The following is a 20,482-nucleotide window of genomic DNA, read 5'->3' on the forward strand; positions in this document are numbered from 1 at the left end:
CATAATAATTTAACAATATTCTATTTTTCAATAATATACTAAATACATAATATTATTCATCATTTCAATATAATTATTAAACTTAAACCATACAAACTTACGAATTGAATTGTAATAATTGCGGGAGTTCGGGGACTATTCCGCTATTTTTCCTTTTTTCTCAAGTATCTACGGAATCTTAATCTAAAATATAAAATTACTCATTCATTAGCATGTATTTCAGTTTCAATTCATTTCACAATTTATACCCTTCAATTTTTTGAATTTACACAATTACCCAGTTTTACAACTTTTACAATTTATCCCTTAACTAGTTAATCTATCAAATCAACTAATTTTTCTCAATTAATAATTTATCCAAATATTCTAGGCTATCATACAACCCTTAATAAAACAAAATTTAATACTAAACCCTAATATTTTAACCATTTTCACAATTTGATCCTAACATCAATATTTAACAAAATCACTTTATAATATCATCATACAACAAAATTAAAGCTCTAAACCCACTTGATATTAATAATTTCTTTCATTATATTAATTTATACAATAAAAAATTCATTTCGTGCAATTTGGTCATTTTTTACATTTTTACAAAATTGCCCTTAATTTCGGTCGGTTAACTAAATTTTTTCGGTTTTACCCGAATTATGCACACCCCTAACTACTAAACTTAAAAATAACATAAAACCTTAACATTCATACCTTATTCATTTGAAACCAAAATTTAACTTAACTTTCTCTCTCCTACAGCTTCCATTTCTTGAATCTAACTTGATATTCTAACTCCCCATAGCCTCCTTATTATTTTTCTCTCTTAGTAGCTATGAAAATTCTTTTGATTTCTAAGTGAAAATGGTGAATTTTTAGTGAAAGGACCAAATTATAAATAAAAGAAAATTTCTTTCTTTCTTTTCTCTTCTCACGTTAGTGGCATGGAAAGATGATGAGAATTCTTCATCTCATCATCTTTCTTTCCTTATATACTAAATAAAATAATAATAAAATAAAAAATATATATATAATTAAAAGTCAAATCAAAATATTAATAAACTATTATTTATTTAATTAATCTAAAATATCACCAACATCATCATTACTCTTCAAAATTATCTTCTTTACTAAATGACTATTTTGCCCCTTATGATTCTTCAAAATGCTTCCACTGATTTTGGTAAAATTTTGATTTAACCCCTGATGCTTTTTTCACTTATTCAATTTGGTCCTAATTCATCCATTTTCCTTAGTTTCTAGATCATCCCACCCTTAAAATATTTACACTATTGGTCCTTCAACTTTTTAATCTTTACACTTTAACCCCTTAAATTTTGAGTATTTACTCTTGAGCCACAAAATTTTTCTCACTTTTACGATTTAGTCCTTTCTTGAATTAATATATCATAATATACTTTCCAGTGTTGACATAACTTAAATTTCACTTTTTGTCACTTTATTTCCTTATTTTACTATATCAAGAACAATATCTCACTTTCTTAGGGTGGGTTTGGATGTGCGGTGCGTTTAGCTGCGGTTAGTGTAAAAACAACGGTGGCGGTGAGATTAGATACTGTAGCGATACTGTAGCGTGAGATAAAAAGTAAGCTAAACGCACCGCACCGCACCCAATCGTCCATCCAAACTCACCCTTAGTGTAGTAACTTTCGGGGTATTACAATGTTGCTACTATTTTGTTGTTATTATTTGGATATTGTATAAAACTTATTTTTATTGTTAATTTTGTTATTATTTTGAAGACATTTGTTAATTTTGTTATTATTTTAGAGGCATTTGATTGTTAAGTTGCATCTATATTAATGTTATTTAAGTATACATATTTTTCAAATTTTATTTTCAATTTGTTAGAAAATATTTATTTTGATATTTTTAATATTTTTGATATATTATAAATATTTTAAAATAATATAAAAATTAATATGGGCGAGCCGAGTCAAGCCTAAATTTTAACATTTTTATTTAAGTCGAAAATAAATAAAATTTTAAACTTATTTTTCGAGTCCAGCATGGACCTAACAAATGAGCTAAAATTTTAGTTGAGCCATGCAGAACTTAGTGATGTGAAGTTTCGAACGAAATTTCGTGACCCATTACCTGACATTATCTCAAATTTCTAAGCATCAAATTCATACGCGTCTTCGGGGAAGTTTCTTTGGGCATTTTGGAGTGGCAAAGAACGGGAAATCCAGAAGAAACACAGCTGGGGTCTGGAGGGCACGATTTCCTGGTGATTTCATTTACCTATATTTTTGTTTTCTAACACACGGCATCCAGCTGTATGATCATTTTCTAAGTTGTTGGGATTGTGATTTTTGAGTCGGCACCTTAATCAATTGGGCGTGATTTTGTTTTTATTATTCACCAACTTGTTGGATTTCCAACTTTACTGCATACCCTTGAGACCAGACCACACAATCTCCAGCTACCGTCACAGTGGACATCGGTTCCAACAAAGCCAATTCCTAATCCAATCGCACGCCTTGTCCTTCCACCACACAGATTCCCGATTGAGTGGAATATATACATATAATATAAATTTTTTAAAAAAGTTTAATATTTTTAGAATAATTTAATTGGAAGTGAAATTATTACCGTCAAATTTTCCAGGATTATTACAGTTTCTCTCTTACCATGTAGTGAGAATATTCTTAGGAGATGTTGACGATATAAAACATGTGGAAATATCTTAGTCCAAGTCGTAAAATTTAATTATGGCATAATGAAAATTTGAAAATTATTTGAAATCAACTCTATACATATTGATTAAAATTCTTATTTAATATTATCAGGAAAGTAAAAGAAATAAGTTAAATAGCAAAAATGGCATAATAGATGCGTTAGCACGCATAATGGACAAATCGCAATAAAATATGGTTAGTAGTGTTTAAGGATGTAGGTATAGTTGGTCAAATTTTGATAAAGTTTTTGTGCTTTTTATTGTTTATTTATTTATTTTTTAATATTTTGTAACCTATAATTATAGTGATGGTACTATTAAATTACATTGTCTTCTCTAATTTAGCCAACATAGCAACACATTGATTACCTTCTTTAAACGTGTACTTCAACTGATATCAATGGAAATCAGCAAAGAGAATGATGCAACCATAAACAAGAGTATGCAACGAAGGATTAGTTGAACTCTGATTTTGAATTAAAGTAATAAACCCCCATAGTCCCGCTTGCAAATTTGTGATACGGGGAATACGGAGCATCCCATTTTCAGCCCTCCCAAGATTAGCAGCCATTGCAGAACCATCCGTACTGAGTTTTACGATTAAAATGCATATATAACTGTCCCCCAAACATATTTTCAAAATTTGTATGTAACTGAACGAATTACGAATTTACGATAAATTGTAGCAAAGTTAAAACCCAACCTTAGATCTCATATATATTATATAAGGTACAAAAACATTTAAGAAAACAATTTTATATGGAATGGTTACTTTTGTGACAAGTAGATTGTCACATTGTTTCGCACATCATCATCTTTTATTTTATAAAACCGGATTCGTAATTAAAAAGATATAAATTATTTAAATCACACCTTAAATAGTTAATAACACTTTTAATATTTTAATATTAATTCATGTACAACTCAAAAAAAAAAAAATTTTACCTAATTAATTACAAAAAGTTAATTAAAAATTCTAATTATTTTTAAAATATTTAATTTGTGAAATATTATGCATAAATTTCTTTTATCATCTTTTACAAAAAAAAAATTATACAAAAATTATAAAATGATTTAATGTATTTTTGTTGAGGGAAATGACTTTGACCGTTTTATTTTCTTACTTCAAGTAAAGCGCGAACACTTAAATTTATTAAGAAAATATTTTATCATTTTGATTTTAATAAAATTGGAACTCAACGCCTAAAAGAACAAAAACATTATCATTTACCTAGGCTGATCAACTGATGTATCTCAATAATTTTAATTAATAGGTGCATTGCAAGGGAAAGAAACTAGTTTGAAGCAAGACGAAAGATGAAGCCTGCAATTTTTGTATATTGGTTGTAAATGATGGAAATGGAAGACCATCACAAGAACAATACAACAATGAAATAATTAAGCATAATTGACGTAAATTAACAAATTAATGGTTAAAAAAATCATACTCTTCAAGTACTAGCGTAATTATTCATTCATAAATTTACAACAAAAAACAAAATTAAAAAAAAAGGGTAATAGTTCCTAGCCGAAAACATAGATCAGTTGCTTCAATTCCACTAAATTTCAAGCATTGATGATGACCTCTATATATTAATGGTAAGGAGAGGTAGCTTGGATTCGCGTCTTTCGTTTCTGGAGGAACCGTTGAAGCGATCTCTTCATGGAAAGTGATGTGTTTGGGCTATTCACCTGGGATTTTAACGTCGGCGACACCGGTTCCCATCCCGTCGGACTTTTCATTCTTTCAACTCTTTCCCGGTTTGCTAATATTAGAATGGCTTTTGCCTGCAATTTCATGTGCAAATATTTATTAACAAAACTGACCCACCAAATCCGTATATCATAACTCTCGGAATATATATATATATATATATATGGAGTTGTTTTACTGAATCATGTTCATGGATTTAGGATTCAATAAATTAATATAAGAGTTTTTAAATCTGATTTAAGTGTCATGCCATAAAATTCGTGGTTAATTAAAATGAAATCCTCTTAAAATTTATTAGGATTACAATGGCAAATTAAATCATAGTTTCGTATTTAAGTAACTAGGTTATTACAAAAAGTAGAGATTTTTATGATTCACAAGTGGATATAACATAACATTTCCAGTAGTTTCAAAAATAATTTAAAAGTAATAATATAGAAATCTTCTTCGCCATTCTTTTGTTTTTCTTCATCCAACTCCAATGCATTTATTTCCTAAAGTTTCTCAAGTAAAACGGAATCCTAACCTGAAGCTCTGTAACATCAGATACGCAAACTCTTCCATTGTAGAAAATTGTTAGCTGTTGCTGCTGGGTTTCTGGGCTTTCGATTCTTTCTTCCATCCTTCAATCACCAAAAAATGAAAAAGAAATCAGTTATACTATTCATTTCGTTAAACACTTATCAATGTTGATGCGAAAAACGAATGCCTACAGCCTACATATATAAAGAGAAGAAAAGGGAAGTACTTACATGTCGTGACTGTCGCTGGGATAACTAGAAGGAAGAAGACGAAGTTCCAAGTTGCAGTTTCGTCTCATTTTTATATATAAAAAGAAGTCTGTTTTAAACTAAAGCTGCGATTAAAAGCTTTGGGTGGTTTAGGGAAGAAGCTGAAGAGATGGAATATAGAAAGAGAAGAAGAAAATGAGAATATGTTGGGGGATAAGATGAAGAAGGGGTTAAATATAAAGGAAAGGTGGTGGGGTGGGTACTGAAAGCTATGTTGAACACGCGATGCACAAAAAACGCGACACACAATACAATTACAACCCATTAAGAAATCGAAATAAAACAAAACAGCTCCAAATTTCTTGAATTTAAGCACATGGAAAACGCTCTTCTTATTTCCTAATTGTTTCACAAAGGTACAAAACGCCAACTTTTTCCTGTTTTTTCTCCTTTCTAATAAAACTACTATGCTAATCGATAACCTCATTTTCCTGATTTGCTTTTTTACAAGTCGGCATTACTTTTTTTAACAAAAATGTTTTTTTTTCATGAAAATTAAATTGCCTTTTCATGTGTTGATAATGAAATTTTAGATTACAATAACCAGATAAAATGCTATATTTATACTTATCAGTTAATCCAAAATCAATAAATTGGACCTATTTTATTCAGTTCAACTTATTCGTCTAATTCAATTAAATAAAATAAGAAAATACCGGCCTTGTGGAGGGGAAATTTTTAATGATAGACAGTATTGACATTTACGGAAACGATGTATAAATTCAATTAAATGACACAGAAATGGGTTGTATTTTTCTTTTGGGGATGGTCTTTTGTTTAACATTTGGGTTGTGTTATTAATATTAGCCTTTCTAAGCTACCAAATTAACTAAAGAATTTGAAAAACCTCCGTTGCTTATAACATCATTAATTTTAGAGTGAGATTGTTTCATTAAAAGCATTTTTAAAGTTTAGATTGGTTATTTAGAAAAATTAATATTATGTAAAAGATTCTTTATATTTGGTAATTTTCTTGAAATCATTTTGTAAAAATCGTTGGATGTGAAACAAATACAACATATATATAGTTGCTACAAAATATTATAATAATATTTTCTTTTAACAGTCAAAATTAATTTCTAATAAGATTGAGAAAAATATAATGTCGGTAATTACAATATATCGCAAAGAAAAATAGAAATAGAAAATAAAGAACACACAGATTTTACGTGGAAACCCTTTCGAGAAAAAATCACGGGCAGAGGAGAAGAAAATTCACTATGTCGAATTCGAATTAATTACAAGAGGAGTAGACTATGCCTATTTATAGGCTTGTAAACCTTATTCTAATAGGAGTGAAACTCCTTATTCTAATCAATATCATATACATGGAGTTTAATAAGATTTAAAAAACCTTATTCTAAAATAAAATAAAAGAACTACAATTCTATAAGGATTTTAGTTTTATTTTATTTTACCACTATACTTTATTTAAATAAGGATTCGAGTCACTTAATTCTAACAATCTCCACCTTGACACGAATTCTTAATAAACAAGTTCTTCATCGCGAACTTTCAATGAACAAGTTCTCCACCTCTTCCATAAAACCCCTTAAGGGTTTATCTTCAACAATTAACACCAACCAAGTCTAAGCAATACTCAAACTTGGTTATAGGAAGTGACTTAGTCATCATATCTGCAGGATTTTCATGAGTACTAATTTTGCTCACAACAATATCACCACGAGCAATAATATCACGAACAAAATGATACCGAACATCAATGTGTTTTGTTCTCTCATGAAACATTTGATCTTTTGTAAGGAAGATGGCACTCTGACTGTCACAAAATACTGTATTGATTTGAAGGTCTTCATTGAGTTCATTAAAGAGTCCCTTCAACCATATAGCTTCTTTACAAGCCTCAGTAATCGTCATGTACTCAGCTTCAGTGGTAGACAAAGCGACTATAGTTTGCAAAGTGGCTTTCCAACTGATTGCACAACCTCCGATTGTAAAGACACAACCGATGAGAGATCTTATTCTATCGAGGTCCCCAGCAAAATCAGCATCAACATACCCAATGACTCCATCTCTAGTTCTTCCAAACTGTAAACAAATATCGGTAGTACCTCGTAAGTATCTTAAAACCCACTGAACTGCTTTCCAATGTTCTTTACCAGGATTCGCCATGTATCTGCTAACTGCATTAACTGCATATGATAAATTTAGACGTGAACAAACCATGGCATACATGAGAGATCCCACTGCACTAGAGTATGGAACATGTGATTTGTACTCAATCTCATCATCTGATTGTGGAGACAAAGCCGATGAAAGTCTAAAATGGGTTGCTAAAGGAGTACTAACAGGCTTAGCATTCTGCATATTGAATCTGGAAAGAACTTTCTCAATGTACCCTTTCTGACTTAGATACAATTTACTTACTTTTCTATCCCTGAGAATCTCCATACCAAGTATCTTCTTTGCTGGTCTCAAGTATTTCATCTCAAATTCTTCACTAAGTTGGGCTTTGACCTTTCTTATCTCTCTTTTATCTTTCGCTGCTATAAACATGTCATCAATATAAAGGAGTAGATACACAAAAGAACCATCACTGTTTTTCTTAAAGTAAACACAACTGTCAAATCTACTTCTTTTAAAATCATGAGAAGTCATAAAGGAATCAAACCTCTTATACCACTGTCTTGGTGACTGTTTCAAACCGTAAATGGACTTTTTCAGCAAGGAAACATAGTCATCTTTTTCTGAAACTGTAAAACCCTCTGGTTGTTGCATGTAAATATCCTCCTCAAGTTCTCTATGCAAAAATGCAGTTTTTACATCTAACTGCTCAAGCTCCAAATCATGCATGGCCACAATACCAAGCAAAGCTCGAATCGAACTATGCTTCACAACTGGAGAGAACACATCTGTGAAGTCCACTCCTGGAATTTGACTGTAACCCTTTGCAACAAGCCTTGCTTTATATCTGGGTTCTTCAACTCTTGGAGTCCTCTATTTCTTTTTAAACACCCATTTACCACGAACAACCTTTTTACCTTTAGAAAGTTTCACAAGATCCCATTTTTTATTTTTGTGTAGTGATTCCATCTCCTCTTGCATAGCAAACATCCACTTTTCTGAGTCTTCACAACTAACCGCCTCAGAATAATTAGATAGCCTTTGATTTGCATCTATATCTTCAGCCACATTTAAAGTATAAGCAACTAGATCAGCCTCGGCATACTTCTTTGCAGGTTTAATTTCTCTTCTAGTTCTTTTGGCGATAGAGTATTGTGGTGAAGAAGCAACTCTATTTTGAATTTTTGTACTGGCTTTAGTAGTCAACTCTGTTATAAATTCTAGATCAATCTGATGCTCCACCTGCTTTTGATTTTCTTTATTGGAAGAATCTTTAAGAGATAAGTTAGGTAGCATAGCAGTTTCATCAAAAACAACATCTCTGCTAATCACAACTTTTCTATTTTCAGGACACCATAACTTATACCCTTTTACACCAGCTTTATAACCAAGAAAAACACATTTAATAGATCTTGGTTCCAATTTTCCATTATCAACATAAGCATACGCAAGACAACCAAAAAACTTTAAATCAGAATAGTCAGCAGGATTACCAGACCATACCTCTTGTGGAGTCTTTTTCTCAATGGCAACGGATGGAGATCGGTTGATCAAAAAACATGTAGTAGAGGCTGCTTCTGCCCAAAAAGACTTTGATAAGTTGGCATTTGACAACATACATCGACCCTTCTCTATGATCGTTCTGTTCATTCGTTCTGCAACGCCGTTTTGCTGTGGAGTATGACGAACTGTCAAGTGTCTCATGATCCCTTCTGACTGGCACAGTTTATTAAATTCATCAGAACAGAACTCTAAGCCATTGTCTGTGCGGAGATATTTTATTTACTTTCCCGTCTGTTTTTCAATCATGGTTTTCTAAGAATTAAATACGGAAAACACATCGCTTTTCTGCTTCAGGAAGAAAGCCCACACTTTTCTGGAAAAATCATCAATAGAAGTTAGCATATAATTAGCTCCACCTCTCGAAGGCACTCTAGATGGCCCCCATAGATCAGAATGAATATACTCTAACGTTCCCTTCGTGTTGTGGATTCCTCTGGTGAATCGAACTCTCTTTTGCTTCCAAAAAATGCAGTGCTCACAGAACTTCAGTTTGCAAATTCCTTGCCCATCAAGAAGTCCTCTTTTGCTCAATTCTGCCATGCCATTCTCACTCATATGCCCTAGGCGCATATGCCAAAATTTAGTAATATCATCATCTGACAAGGAAGAGGATGACACAGCTACATCTCCAGTAATAGTAGAACCCTGCAAAACATATAACTTGGCAGTCTTTCTCTACCATTTCATCACAATGAGGGAACCTTTGGAAATTTTCAAAACCCCACTTTCAGCTGTATTTGTACCCTTTTGAATCAAGAGTACTCAATGAAATTAAATTTCTCTTTAATTCTGGAACATGTCGTACGTCACTTAGTGTTCTAACAACTCCATCAAACATTTTAACTCTAATTGTTCCAACACCTGCAATTTTACATGAAGCATTATTTCCCATCAACACAATACCTTCAGACAATGTTTCGTAAGTTGTAAAACAATTCTGATTGGGACTCATGTGGAAGGTGCAATCCGAATCAAGGATCCACTCATCGTTCGCTTTGGAATTGTTGACAGAAGCGACTAGAAGTTCACCATCGCTGTAATCTTCTACAACATCAGCTTTACCAGAATTTTCTAGTTGTTTTCCATTTTGATTCGCAGCCTCCCTTTTGATCTTATTCTGTAGCTTATAGCACTCAGATTTAATGTGCCCTTTCTTCTTGCAAAAGTTACAAGTTTTACCTCTGTTTGAAGACTTCGATCTACCTTTAGATTTACTGCGAGGATTCCGTTCCTGTGTCCTTCCATGATCATCATCAGCATTCCGATCTTGTCTCCCACGAATAATAAGACCCTCTCTCTGAGAGTCGATTTTAACCACAAGATGTTTTATCTTATCATACGAGGTTAAAGAATCATAAACCTCATCAACTGTGAGAGACTCGCGGCTATATAAAATCGTATCTCTAAAGGTTGAATAAGACGGGGGCAACGAACAAAGTAGAATCAGCCCTAAATCTTCCTTATCATACTGAACCTCCATGGCCTCCAAGTTTAAGAGAATTTCTTTGAACACTGTTAAGTGTTCGTGCACAAATGCACCTTCCTCCAAACGATGAGCATAAAGACGCTGCTTCATATGTAGTTTGCTAGTTAGAGTTTTCGACATACATATCTGTTCCAACCTCTTCTATAATCCAGCGGCAGTCTTTTCCTTCATCACATCCTACAAAATTTCGTTAGACAAATGCAGATGTAACTGTGTTAACGCCTTTCGATCCTTACGCTTCTTCTCTTCTTCCGTCAAAGTTAAAGGCATCTTATCTACCCCTAGTAGGGCTTCCTCTAAGTCCATCTGTGTAAGAATTGCTTGCATCTTTATCAGCCATAATGCAAATCTGGTGTTGCGATCCAACAGCGGAATTTCGTACTTCAAAGACGTCATTACCGTGATTGAGATGAATAACTCGAAAGCTCGGATACCAATTTGAGAAAAATATAATGTCGGTAATTACAATATATCACAAAGAAAAATAGAAATAGAAAATAAAGAGCACACAGATTTTACGTGGAAACCCTTTCGGGAAAAAACCACGGGCAGAAGAGAAGAAAATTCACTATGTCGAATTCGAATTAATTACAAGAGGAGTAGACTATGCCTATTTATAGGCTTGTAAACCTTATTCTAATAGGAGTGAAACTCCTTATTCTAATCAATATCATATACATGGAGTTTAATAAGATTTAAAAAACCTTATTCTAAAATAAAATAAAAGAACTATAATTCTATAGGGATTTTAGTTTTATTTTATTTTACCACTATACTTTATTTAAATAAGGATTCGAGTCACTTAATTCTAATAAAGATAATAATTTATAACAATAAACATCATATATAAACTTAATAAAGAATATCTAATTTGATAATAATAAATATTATACATAAACTTAATAACAAGCCATGCTTAATTAAAACTTCATGTAACACCCCCTACCCGTATCCGTCGCCGGAATAGGATACGAGGTATTACCAGATTTTACTGAATAAATTTTTTTAACTAAATATAACCCGTTTATAAATATCTACTCTTCTCTAAAATTTTAAAACCGAGACCAATCCAACACAACCAATCCATTTCAAAATATTTTCAAGATAGATTTACCGTATTCATAAGATAATCTTATCACATACCAAAACCAAAATTTGTTAGCCATATTAATGGCTAACCGTACATTCATTCCACATTAACATCTACTTTACTAGCTTATACATGCCATTGATTTCCAAAATAAAGTTTCTTTATGTACCGAGATCTTGAGGTTGATAGTGTGATGTGTCTCTGACCAAATCCGACCTCCGAGCTCTTAACTCTACAAACAGGGGAAAAAGAAATAGGGTAAGCACTTTGTGCTTAGTAAGCTCATGTAACAGGAATTATACTTACCTAATATATTTTTTTTATACAATGCAATAAACATTCATACATCCATTCAATACATTATTTCCCTATCATGCACAAACTCAACATTCAAATTAGTCCAATAATTTCCACGTATCAATAATATGTATTGTAACACCCCTTACCCGATACCGTTTCCGGAGTCGAGCACGAGGCATTACTTAGCTTATCTTACCAATTCGGAGCATAAAAACTAGGTTTGAAAATTTATTTCACTATTTACAGCAAATCTGTCCAATCGCACAGCAGTTACTAAATTAATTATAACTTGAGCTACAGAACTCGAAATTTAATTCCGTAAATTTTCCCTGAAACTAGACTCATATATCTACTCACCATAAAATTTTTAGAATTTTTGGTTTAGCCAATTAGTACAGTTTATTAGTTAAAGTCTCCCCTGTTTCACCATTCGACTATTCTGACCTCTTGTTACTAAAAATAAGTTTTCTCACTGTAGGATTTTCATATGAAGTTCTTACTTATTTATACAGAAAATAGACTCATTAAGGAATCTAATCATGTAAATTTCAACTCATAACCATTTTTGTACAATTTGTAATTATTTTCTAAACTCAGAACAGGGGACTCCAAAAACAGTTCTGACCCTATCTTACTAAAATTCACATATCTTAAAATATAAATTTCCTTTTGCTACACCGTTATTTTTCTATGAAAATAGACTCAACAAGCTTTAATTCCATATATCATTCACCCTCTAATTCATTTTATACTATCTTGGGTGATTTTTCAAATTCACGTCACTGTGCTGCCTGAATTCTGTTTCTTTGCAAAATTTTATCCTTTCATGATTTCCATGCATAATTTATCACCTAATCTTTCATAACAACAAACACCTTCATCCTTAACCATTTTAATGACCATACATCATCAAATACTTACACATCACTCATTAGCAAAATCATCATTACAAACATACAAAATAACTAAATCCCTATACATGCCATAACTCAAACGTGTTTCGATATAAAATACCGAAGCGAGTTGTAGTTGATAGTGTGGACGATCTCCGACTTCTTTAGGATCCTTGAAGTAGCTTTGCAATACTATAAGAGAAAGAGAAATAAAAGAAGTAAGCATAAAGCTTAGTAAGTTTACTAGCAAATAAATAACAATATTTAACTTAAATAATTAAACTCAATGTCTATATCTCTAGTTTACTCTTTAGTTAATCTCATACTAGTTCTCTTACTTGTTTACTTAGAATACTTGTGTGCATAACTTACTCAACTCTTGCTGCATCGTTGAACATCAATTGATAGTATAATAAGTTCTTAACTCTTATAACTTACCGAGCTTGCCATTTATGCTTTAAACCGAACTTTCATGAACATAATTCGTTTACAAGCCCGTTGAGCTACATTGGAATAATAAGGATACTCGGGTCTCTTCGATAATAACATGCCAAAGCCATGTCCCAGACATGGTCTTACATGGGATGTTCTCATATCGGTGCCCATGCCATGTCCCGCACATGGTCTTACTGGGACCTCTCATCTCGGTATAACGCCATGTCCCGACATGGTCTTACATGGGACCTCTCATCTCGGTGCCAATGCCATGTCCCGACATGGTCTTACATGTGACCTCTCATCTCGGTGCCAATGCCATGTCCCAGACATGGTCTTACATGGGACCTCTTTACCCAAATGTCATGACATTCGTATCCAGTACCATCCTTATGTATCAACGGGACTTTTTAATTTTAATTCTCTATCATTTCATGCTTAGATCATCATCAAATAAATTCATAAAATAAATTCATAGTTTCTGGAAAATAACAGCATTGATAATAAATATGGAAATATTGCATTTATTTACCGTAAACTTACCTCGGTACCAATTATAGCCAAATTCACCAACTTAGCCTTCAACTTTATTCTTCCCTTTGTCTAACCTCGAGTTTCGTACTTCTTGATCTAAAATAGTAAATTTAACTTATTTAATAATCACATTCATCAAAACAGCCCTCGACTCTAACTTTTCAAAATTACAATTTTGCCCTAAACTTTTACATAATTACATTTTTGCCCCAAGGCTCGGAAATTAAACTTCATCTCTTATTCTTATGTTTTATAACATTCTGAACATTTTTCCTTCTATGGCAACATCAAATTCCCACTCTAACATGTACTTATGAACATTAGGTATTTTTACCGATTATGTCGTTTTACTCGTTTTCACTTAAAATCGCTTAGCAAAAGTTGTTTAACATAATTTCTAGCTTCATATTCTATCATAAAACATCAAAATAAACACTTTTCACCTATGGGTATTTTTCCAAATATAAACCCTAGGTTAAATTATTGCTAGAATAAGCTAAATTAAGCTACGGGATCTCAAAACGTAAAGAACATTAAAAGCGGGCTTGGGATCACTTACTATGGAGCTTGGAAGCTTGAAAACCCTAACTATGGCTTCCCCTTGCTGATTTCGTTCATATGAAGAAGATGAGCATAATTTGTCATCTTTTTCCTTTTAATTCATTTTAATTACTAGATTACCAAATTGCCCTAACTTAAAAATTTTCTATTTCACTTATCTCATGTCCATTTTGTCTACCAAGTTACCAATGGTATAATTACCATATAAGGACCTCCAATTTAAAGTTTCATAACAATTGGACACATCTAACATGTAGAACTCAACTTTTGCACTTTTACAATTTAGTCCTTTTGACTAAATTGAGTGCCCAAACGTCGAAATTTTCGAACGAAATTTTCACGAAATCATTTTGTGAAATTGTAGACCATAAAAATATAAGAAAAATAAAATTTTTCTCATCGGATTTGTGGTCCCGAAACCACTGTTCCGATAACCTCAAATTTGGGCCATTACATGTATCATGATTGATGAGCTCATCAATTCCATGATTTCCATTTCCTTGTTATTTTTCCATATTTATCCCGTTGAACTACTTGGAATTTCGATGGATTTTCAGGGGTACACCTAAGTGTACAAATTCCGGGTCCGTCAATTCATATTCATGTGTGCACATTTCCATTTCAGAGAGCACACTCCCGCGAACTTCATCCTTACAATGGATTACCGGTCGAGCTAAATCCCTTTAATATAAACTCATAGAGTATTGTCGGGATTACCAGTCCAAGCTAAATCCCCTACAACGATAATTACTCTAATGAGCTTGGATCTGAATTACCAGTCCAGGCTAAATTCAGACCCTAATTCGGATTACCCGTCCGGGCTAAATCCATTTTCCACATATTCTTCGGGAGGGCTATATCAGAATAGGATCACCCGTCCGGGCTAGATCCTTTTTACCGTTAATTCCTTTTCAGAGATCCATCGAATTTTCCTTTCATTCAACCGAGATTTATTTCCTCTTTTCATCAAGAATATCAATACTTCATCAATTATCATACAATAAACATCTAAATCATATTCACATCAAGAAAAATATATTTCAAGCATTTAAGAATATAATTCAAGTTACACGAACTTACCTCGATACTTGTTCGTAAACAAAAAAATCTACTAATCCCGAACTTTTTCTTTTCCTCGATCTAGCTTCGTATTTGAACTTTCTGGATCTAAATAAATAAATTTAATCATTAATCTAATACATTTCATGTTCATGTGTAAGATTCTCTATAATTCCATTATTATTTATAGTGTATTCAAAGTTGTCTCACTGAGTCACAGTCACTAAATTATTTATATCTTGAGCTACGGAACTCCAAATCAAGATCCTTTAATTTTCTCTGAAACTAGACTCACATATCTTCTTACCATAAAATTTTAATAATTTTTGGTGTAGCCAATAAGTACAGTTTATTCTTTAAAGTTCCCTTGTTTCACTGTTTGACAGTTCCGACCCCTCTTCACTAAAAATTAATTATATCATTGTACAAAATTTAGATGATTTTTTGTTTGTTTCATCTGAAAATAGACTCATTAAGGATTCTAAGCATATAAATTATAACTCATAATTATTTTTGTACAATTTTTAATGATTTTCCAAAGTCAGAACAGGGGAACCCGAATTCATTCTGACCTTGTCTCATGATTTACAATTCTATTGATTAAACCGTTTCTTCCATGAGAAACTAGACTCAATAAGCTTTAATTTCATATTTTATTCATCCTCAAATTTAATCTCTACAATTTTTGGTGATTTTCCAAAGTTAGACTACTGCTGCTGTCCAAAACTGTTTTAGTGCATGATGTTAACTACTATTTTTCCCTAAACTTTCAATAAATGATAATTTCATCCCTACTCAATTAACCTTTCAATTGAGCTGATTTTTCTCAATTAACACTATATTCCATCACTTTAAACTACTTTATAACCTTTGGAAATCAGAATTTTAGCACTAGAATTTAATTCCAAACCTTTTCACAATTAGGTCCTATAAATCAATTTCTATTGAAATTACCTAATAAAATCATTTCATAAACAAATTCAAGCTTCACTTTCATGCTATTCATCATGAACTTACAGCACTCAACCATAGTGACTTTCAATTTCATTCATGAAATCAAAAACTAATGAATTTAGTAATAGGACCTAGTTGTAAAAGTCTTAGAAACACAAAAATTATAAGAAAAAGGCAAGGATTAACTCACTTGGTGAAAAAATTATGAAAAACCAGCTTTAAGAAACCCTTAGGACGTTTTTGGCTGATGAGAGTGCAGAAAATATGAAGAGAATTCTAGATATTCCACTTTAGTCCTAACTTTTAAAGCAAATTTTTGCAATATTCCAATTTTACCCTTAATTCTTCAATTTTCCTGATTTTTCTCAGCTATTGCCGCCCAAAATATCTCATTTTGGGGTTATTTTCAATTTATGTCCCTCCTCATTTAACAATTGAGCTATTTAATCCTTCAAGTAACTTTTACACCTTTTTCAATTTAGTCCTTTTTACTTAATTGACTACCCAAACATTAAAATTTTCTAACGAAATTTTCATACCATTTTACTAACACTTCATAAATATTTATAAAAATATTTTTGACTCGATTTTACGAGATCGAGGTCTCGATACCTTATTTTTACCCAATTCTTCAATACTCTTTTTCTAACTAACCACTAAATCGGTAAAATTTTTCTATCAATATTTTCATACGATTTTCCTATCATACCAATATTCATGCAAAAATATTAAAATAAATTTCTCTTTAAATTGGATTTGTGGTTACGAAACCACTATTCCGATAGCCTTGAATTTGGGCCATTACACTTCATTTCAATTATATATTACATATATGAGACTGAATAGTGATACATTAGAGTTAAAAGGAAGCTAAGGATGATTTAAACAAATACCCATATTTATATAATTAAAATATTCATATTTTATATTACAAAATATTAATATTAATATAAATATTTTAATATATATTAAGAATATTATTTTTAATTATTATTTTTAAATTTTATTATTAAAATAGAATTGTAATATTAAATATTTATTAAAATTTTAAATAAATTATTATATTATTAAATATATGTTTAATAATATTGAATATTATCATATTTTATATTAATATTTAAATTTTTAAAATTAAAATAAAATATTATTAATAGTATAGTAAATTTAGACTTGTTTCAAGTTTAGTTTTTATAGAAAAATAAATTTATTCATAAAGACGTTCTTTTTGATAAAATGATTTGTGCTTTTCGAAAGGTCAATCAAGGGGTTTGTTTTTCGTTTACCTAAAGATTATTTTCACTAATTAATATATTTTTCATGAAATAAACATAAAAATATAAAAATTATTTTATATAAGTTATTTTCTGTAAAATAATTGGATCCTTAGAAATTATTTTATATATATAGATGGTTAGAATAATGAAAAAAGGAGCCTATTTTCTTCTTCAAAAAAACAAAAACTTATTATCGAATGAAATTTAGATATTTTATAGTATAACTGAATTTAATAGCTTTATTGTACGGATTATAAGAAAAGGTTGTACGAGCGTTATGTTTTCTGTTTAGCGACGATACAATCCTTTTTGACTTTACATATTAACTACTATTACTTTTTACTTTTTACTTTTGTCATGCACGTGTCACCATATTTACCATATATTTGTAATTATGGGGGGAGACAAAGAGGAGCATCCTACCTTTGCTCTCTTGCTCTTTAGGATCGTTTAGGTATTTACTATTTCGTATTGAAGTATTTAATTAATTATTAAAAAATATTTTGCTTCAAAAAAGTTGTTGTTCAATTTATTTTTAAAATCCGAATATATTTGTTGTGTTGGCTAACAAAACACCCCAACATATTAAAAAACACCCCAATAAATAACACATCTTTATTATAATTAATAATTAGTTATTAATTAATGTTCTTTTATTTAGTAGTTAATATCTTTCTACTGTAATGTTTAAGAATTAATTATCACCTCTCCACTCACTTTTTTATCTCATTTAATTGTTAAACATATTTTTATTATTGTATTATTATTAAATATTATAAGTATTATCATTATTATTAAAGATATAAGTATTATTATTCAACATATTTTTTTATTATAGGATTATCGTTAAACGTATAATGAATACATAAATACAAAAATATGAGCAAAATGCTAAAATATAATAAATTAATATTATTCAACAATAATCCTCTATAGTTATAACAGGTGTTTTGAGGTTACAAGGTTTCAGTTGTCTATAAAATTCCAGATGTGACATATACATGGTTTGCCATCCAGCTGTAGACATGGTAGGCATTGGGTAATCTCCTTCTAATTGTACCATCACATTATGATTATCATATACATGTGCAATTGTAATAGCATGATGATATTGAAAATGTTCCGGACCTCTCCAAAGAGGAAAGAAAGTTATGTCACATTACTTGGTTAAATAATTGAGGATCACCCCAAACCTGTTGGCAATCAGGACACCTGTCATAGGCATAACCATCCAGTGTTCTGCTGGTGCAGGCGATTGTGTGAAACATAGTGAATTACGTAATTCATCGATTCCATAAGTGAAAACTCTATCATAGACATCATATGAACTCAATAACTCGTCTAGCAGTTGATGTTGAACATAGAGCCATTGATCTTCGCCATAACCAAGACAAACAGATATTGCTCGGAATCCGTAATTTCCATCACCCCTGACATCTTCTACATGTGTGATGTAAGGGTGGAACATATCTGGAATTTCTTTCATTAGTGGATGAGTGCCACATGATTCAGGCATCTGGTTTAAGTCTATGAAGTCTGAAGCTTGCTCTGATGGCTCCTGGTTTAAGTCTGAAATTTCGATTACATGTGAACTATGTCTTGCAGGTTCTTTGTTCAACTCTACCAGATCCAACCCAACAGATTTTGACGTGGTTAAATGGCTACGTCTTCTGGGAGCTTGACTTATAGAATCGACTCGTTTTTGTTGTTGTTTTTTCAAGGTTGGTCGTCCACGCATATTTTTTTGAATTGTAGGTTCTTTAATGAGTGTTTTACTCGGCTGGAATATATCTCTTAACTTTCTTAACAGTCTTTTTTTCCCAGATTTTGACTATTTAGTGAAGTTTTCTTTGAACATTTCTAACTCACCGTCACAACAAATATCCTCATTTTCCACAGAAGTTGACGATGATAAGTCAAGCTTCCTCCAGAATACATCTATTGAATCCAACGGAATACACTCACCTGCATTGAAATGCCATTAGTTTATAAAAATTCAATATATAAATAAAATTTAGAAAATAATTGTTAAATATACCACCTGAATTCAAGTAGACTGATAGCATGCAAGCGCATGGTAACCCACAACTATGACGTAGTTTACAACCACAGTTTGAAGAGTCAAGTTGATGTCTACTCGACCGCTGAAGTTCCCCTTCTAGGATATCTAGAGCTTCAAGTGCCACAAAACCCCGCAATAATCTGAAACACGGTAAGTTGTGTTTGTGATTGAGGACAATTCTACTCTTTTCAAAACTTTCATATATCAAAGTAAGTTGAGACTTCACAATCTGATCGATACAGCCAACAAATTTATCTAGAGAAGAATATTTTTGCACAAATGTATTTCTTTAGCTTTGCATGCTGGCTCTCAACTCTATTCGTAGTTCGTTCTCCAAAGTTGAGATGCCGATCAATCCAGACCGACACAAACATTTCCTTATATTTGCTTAACCACACTTGATCTAGATATTTTAAAACACTTGAATTTATATAAATGTTAGTTATGTATAAAAAGTCTTTTAAAACTATAAACAATTATTTATAGAATAACGAGGCTTGTATCTGGATATTCGCTGAACATTGATTGAAGTTTTCTGTAGTTTTCGATGTACAATATCCACGTTGGAGATTCAACGAGTACAGTCCACATAGCACGAAAGGAGTCCCACTCATGTTGCGACTTGATAGACTACCTACAATGCTTTTTAATATTTTCAGTGATGTGCCATCTACATAGTAACCGAGTGGCATTGGGGAAAACTTGTTGGCATGCATTCATCAGAGCCAACTCTCTGCCCGTCACAGTAACACGTGGGTACATGCACTATTCTAGTGTCAACTTTAGACATGTTAATGCCCAATTATAGTTCTCCTCCTTTTCATTAATGATGAAGGCAAAAGCTATACTAAATGTCTTGTTGGTTGAAGTCACGCCAACAATTTGAACAAAAGGCAGATCATATTTGTTCGTTTTGTACGTTGCGTCTACAATCAAAATGTGCGGAAATGCACGCCATATATCCAATGATCGTGGATGAATGAAGA

At 31.7% G+C, this 20,482-nt stretch overlaps 1 protein-coding gene and 1 long non-coding RNA gene across 3 annotated transcripts in view; both read right to left on the bottom strand.

Annotated features, from left to right (window-relative positions):
• The window catches only part of LOC128041251 (uncharacterized), an 88,765-nt gene extending 74,578 nt beyond the window's left edge, over positions 1 to 14,187 (bottom strand). Inside the window, exons 1-3 of one of the 2 annotated variants that reach the window (XR_008195971.1) lie at positions 14,146 to 14,187; positions 13,596 to 13,682; positions 12,753 to 12,809 (exon numbers count right to left, since the gene is read on the bottom strand). This is a non-coding gene — a long non-coding RNA (uncharacterized LOC128041251). Of the gene's footprint in view, positions 1 to 12,752; positions 12,810 to 13,595; positions 13,683 to 14,145 lie in introns of those variants that run through there. The other variant, XR_008195972.1, reaches the window with a different exon arrangement.
• LOC105771299 (protein TIFY 5A) lies at positions 4,129 to 5,352 on the bottom strand. Its single transcript, XM_012592722.2, has 3 exons — positions 5,162 to 5,352; positions 4,936 to 5,032; positions 4,129 to 4,483 (listed from the first exon to the last, which is right to left on the bottom strand). Exons 1-3 carry the CDS (start codon positions 5,227 to 5,229, stop codon positions 4,289 to 4,291), a joined length of 360 nt encoding a protein of 119 aa, XP_012448176.1. The 5' UTR covers positions 5,230 to 5,352; the 3' UTR covers positions 4,129 to 4,288.
• Positions 14,188 to 20,482: the final 6,295 nt, after the last annotated feature.

The sequence above is a fragment of the Gossypium raimondii genome, chromosome 5 (assembly GCF_025698545.1).
Source record: "Gossypium raimondii isolate GPD5lz chromosome 5, ASM2569854v1, whole genome shotgun sequence".
In the NCBI taxonomy this organism is placed as follows: domain Eukaryota; kingdom Viridiplantae; phylum Streptophyta; class Magnoliopsida; order Malvales; family Malvaceae; genus Gossypium; species Gossypium raimondii.

What these genes read in the sequence shown, in the direction of transcription:
- LOC105771299 (XM_012592722.2), bottom strand. Translation starts at nt 5,229, where the DNA reads ATGAGACGAAACTGCAACTTGGAACTTCGTCTTCTTCCTTCTAGTTAT. An exon ending in CCCAGCGACAGTCACGACAT is followed by an intron (nt 5,033 to 5,161) that starts GTAAGTACTTCC and finishes TGGTGATTGAAG; the next exon opens with GATGGAAGAAAGAATCGAAA. An exon ending in CTGATGTTACAGAGCTTCAG is followed by an intron (nt 4,484 to 4,935) that starts GTTAGGATTCCG and finishes ATGAAATTGCAG; the next exon opens with GCAAAAGCCATTCTAATATT.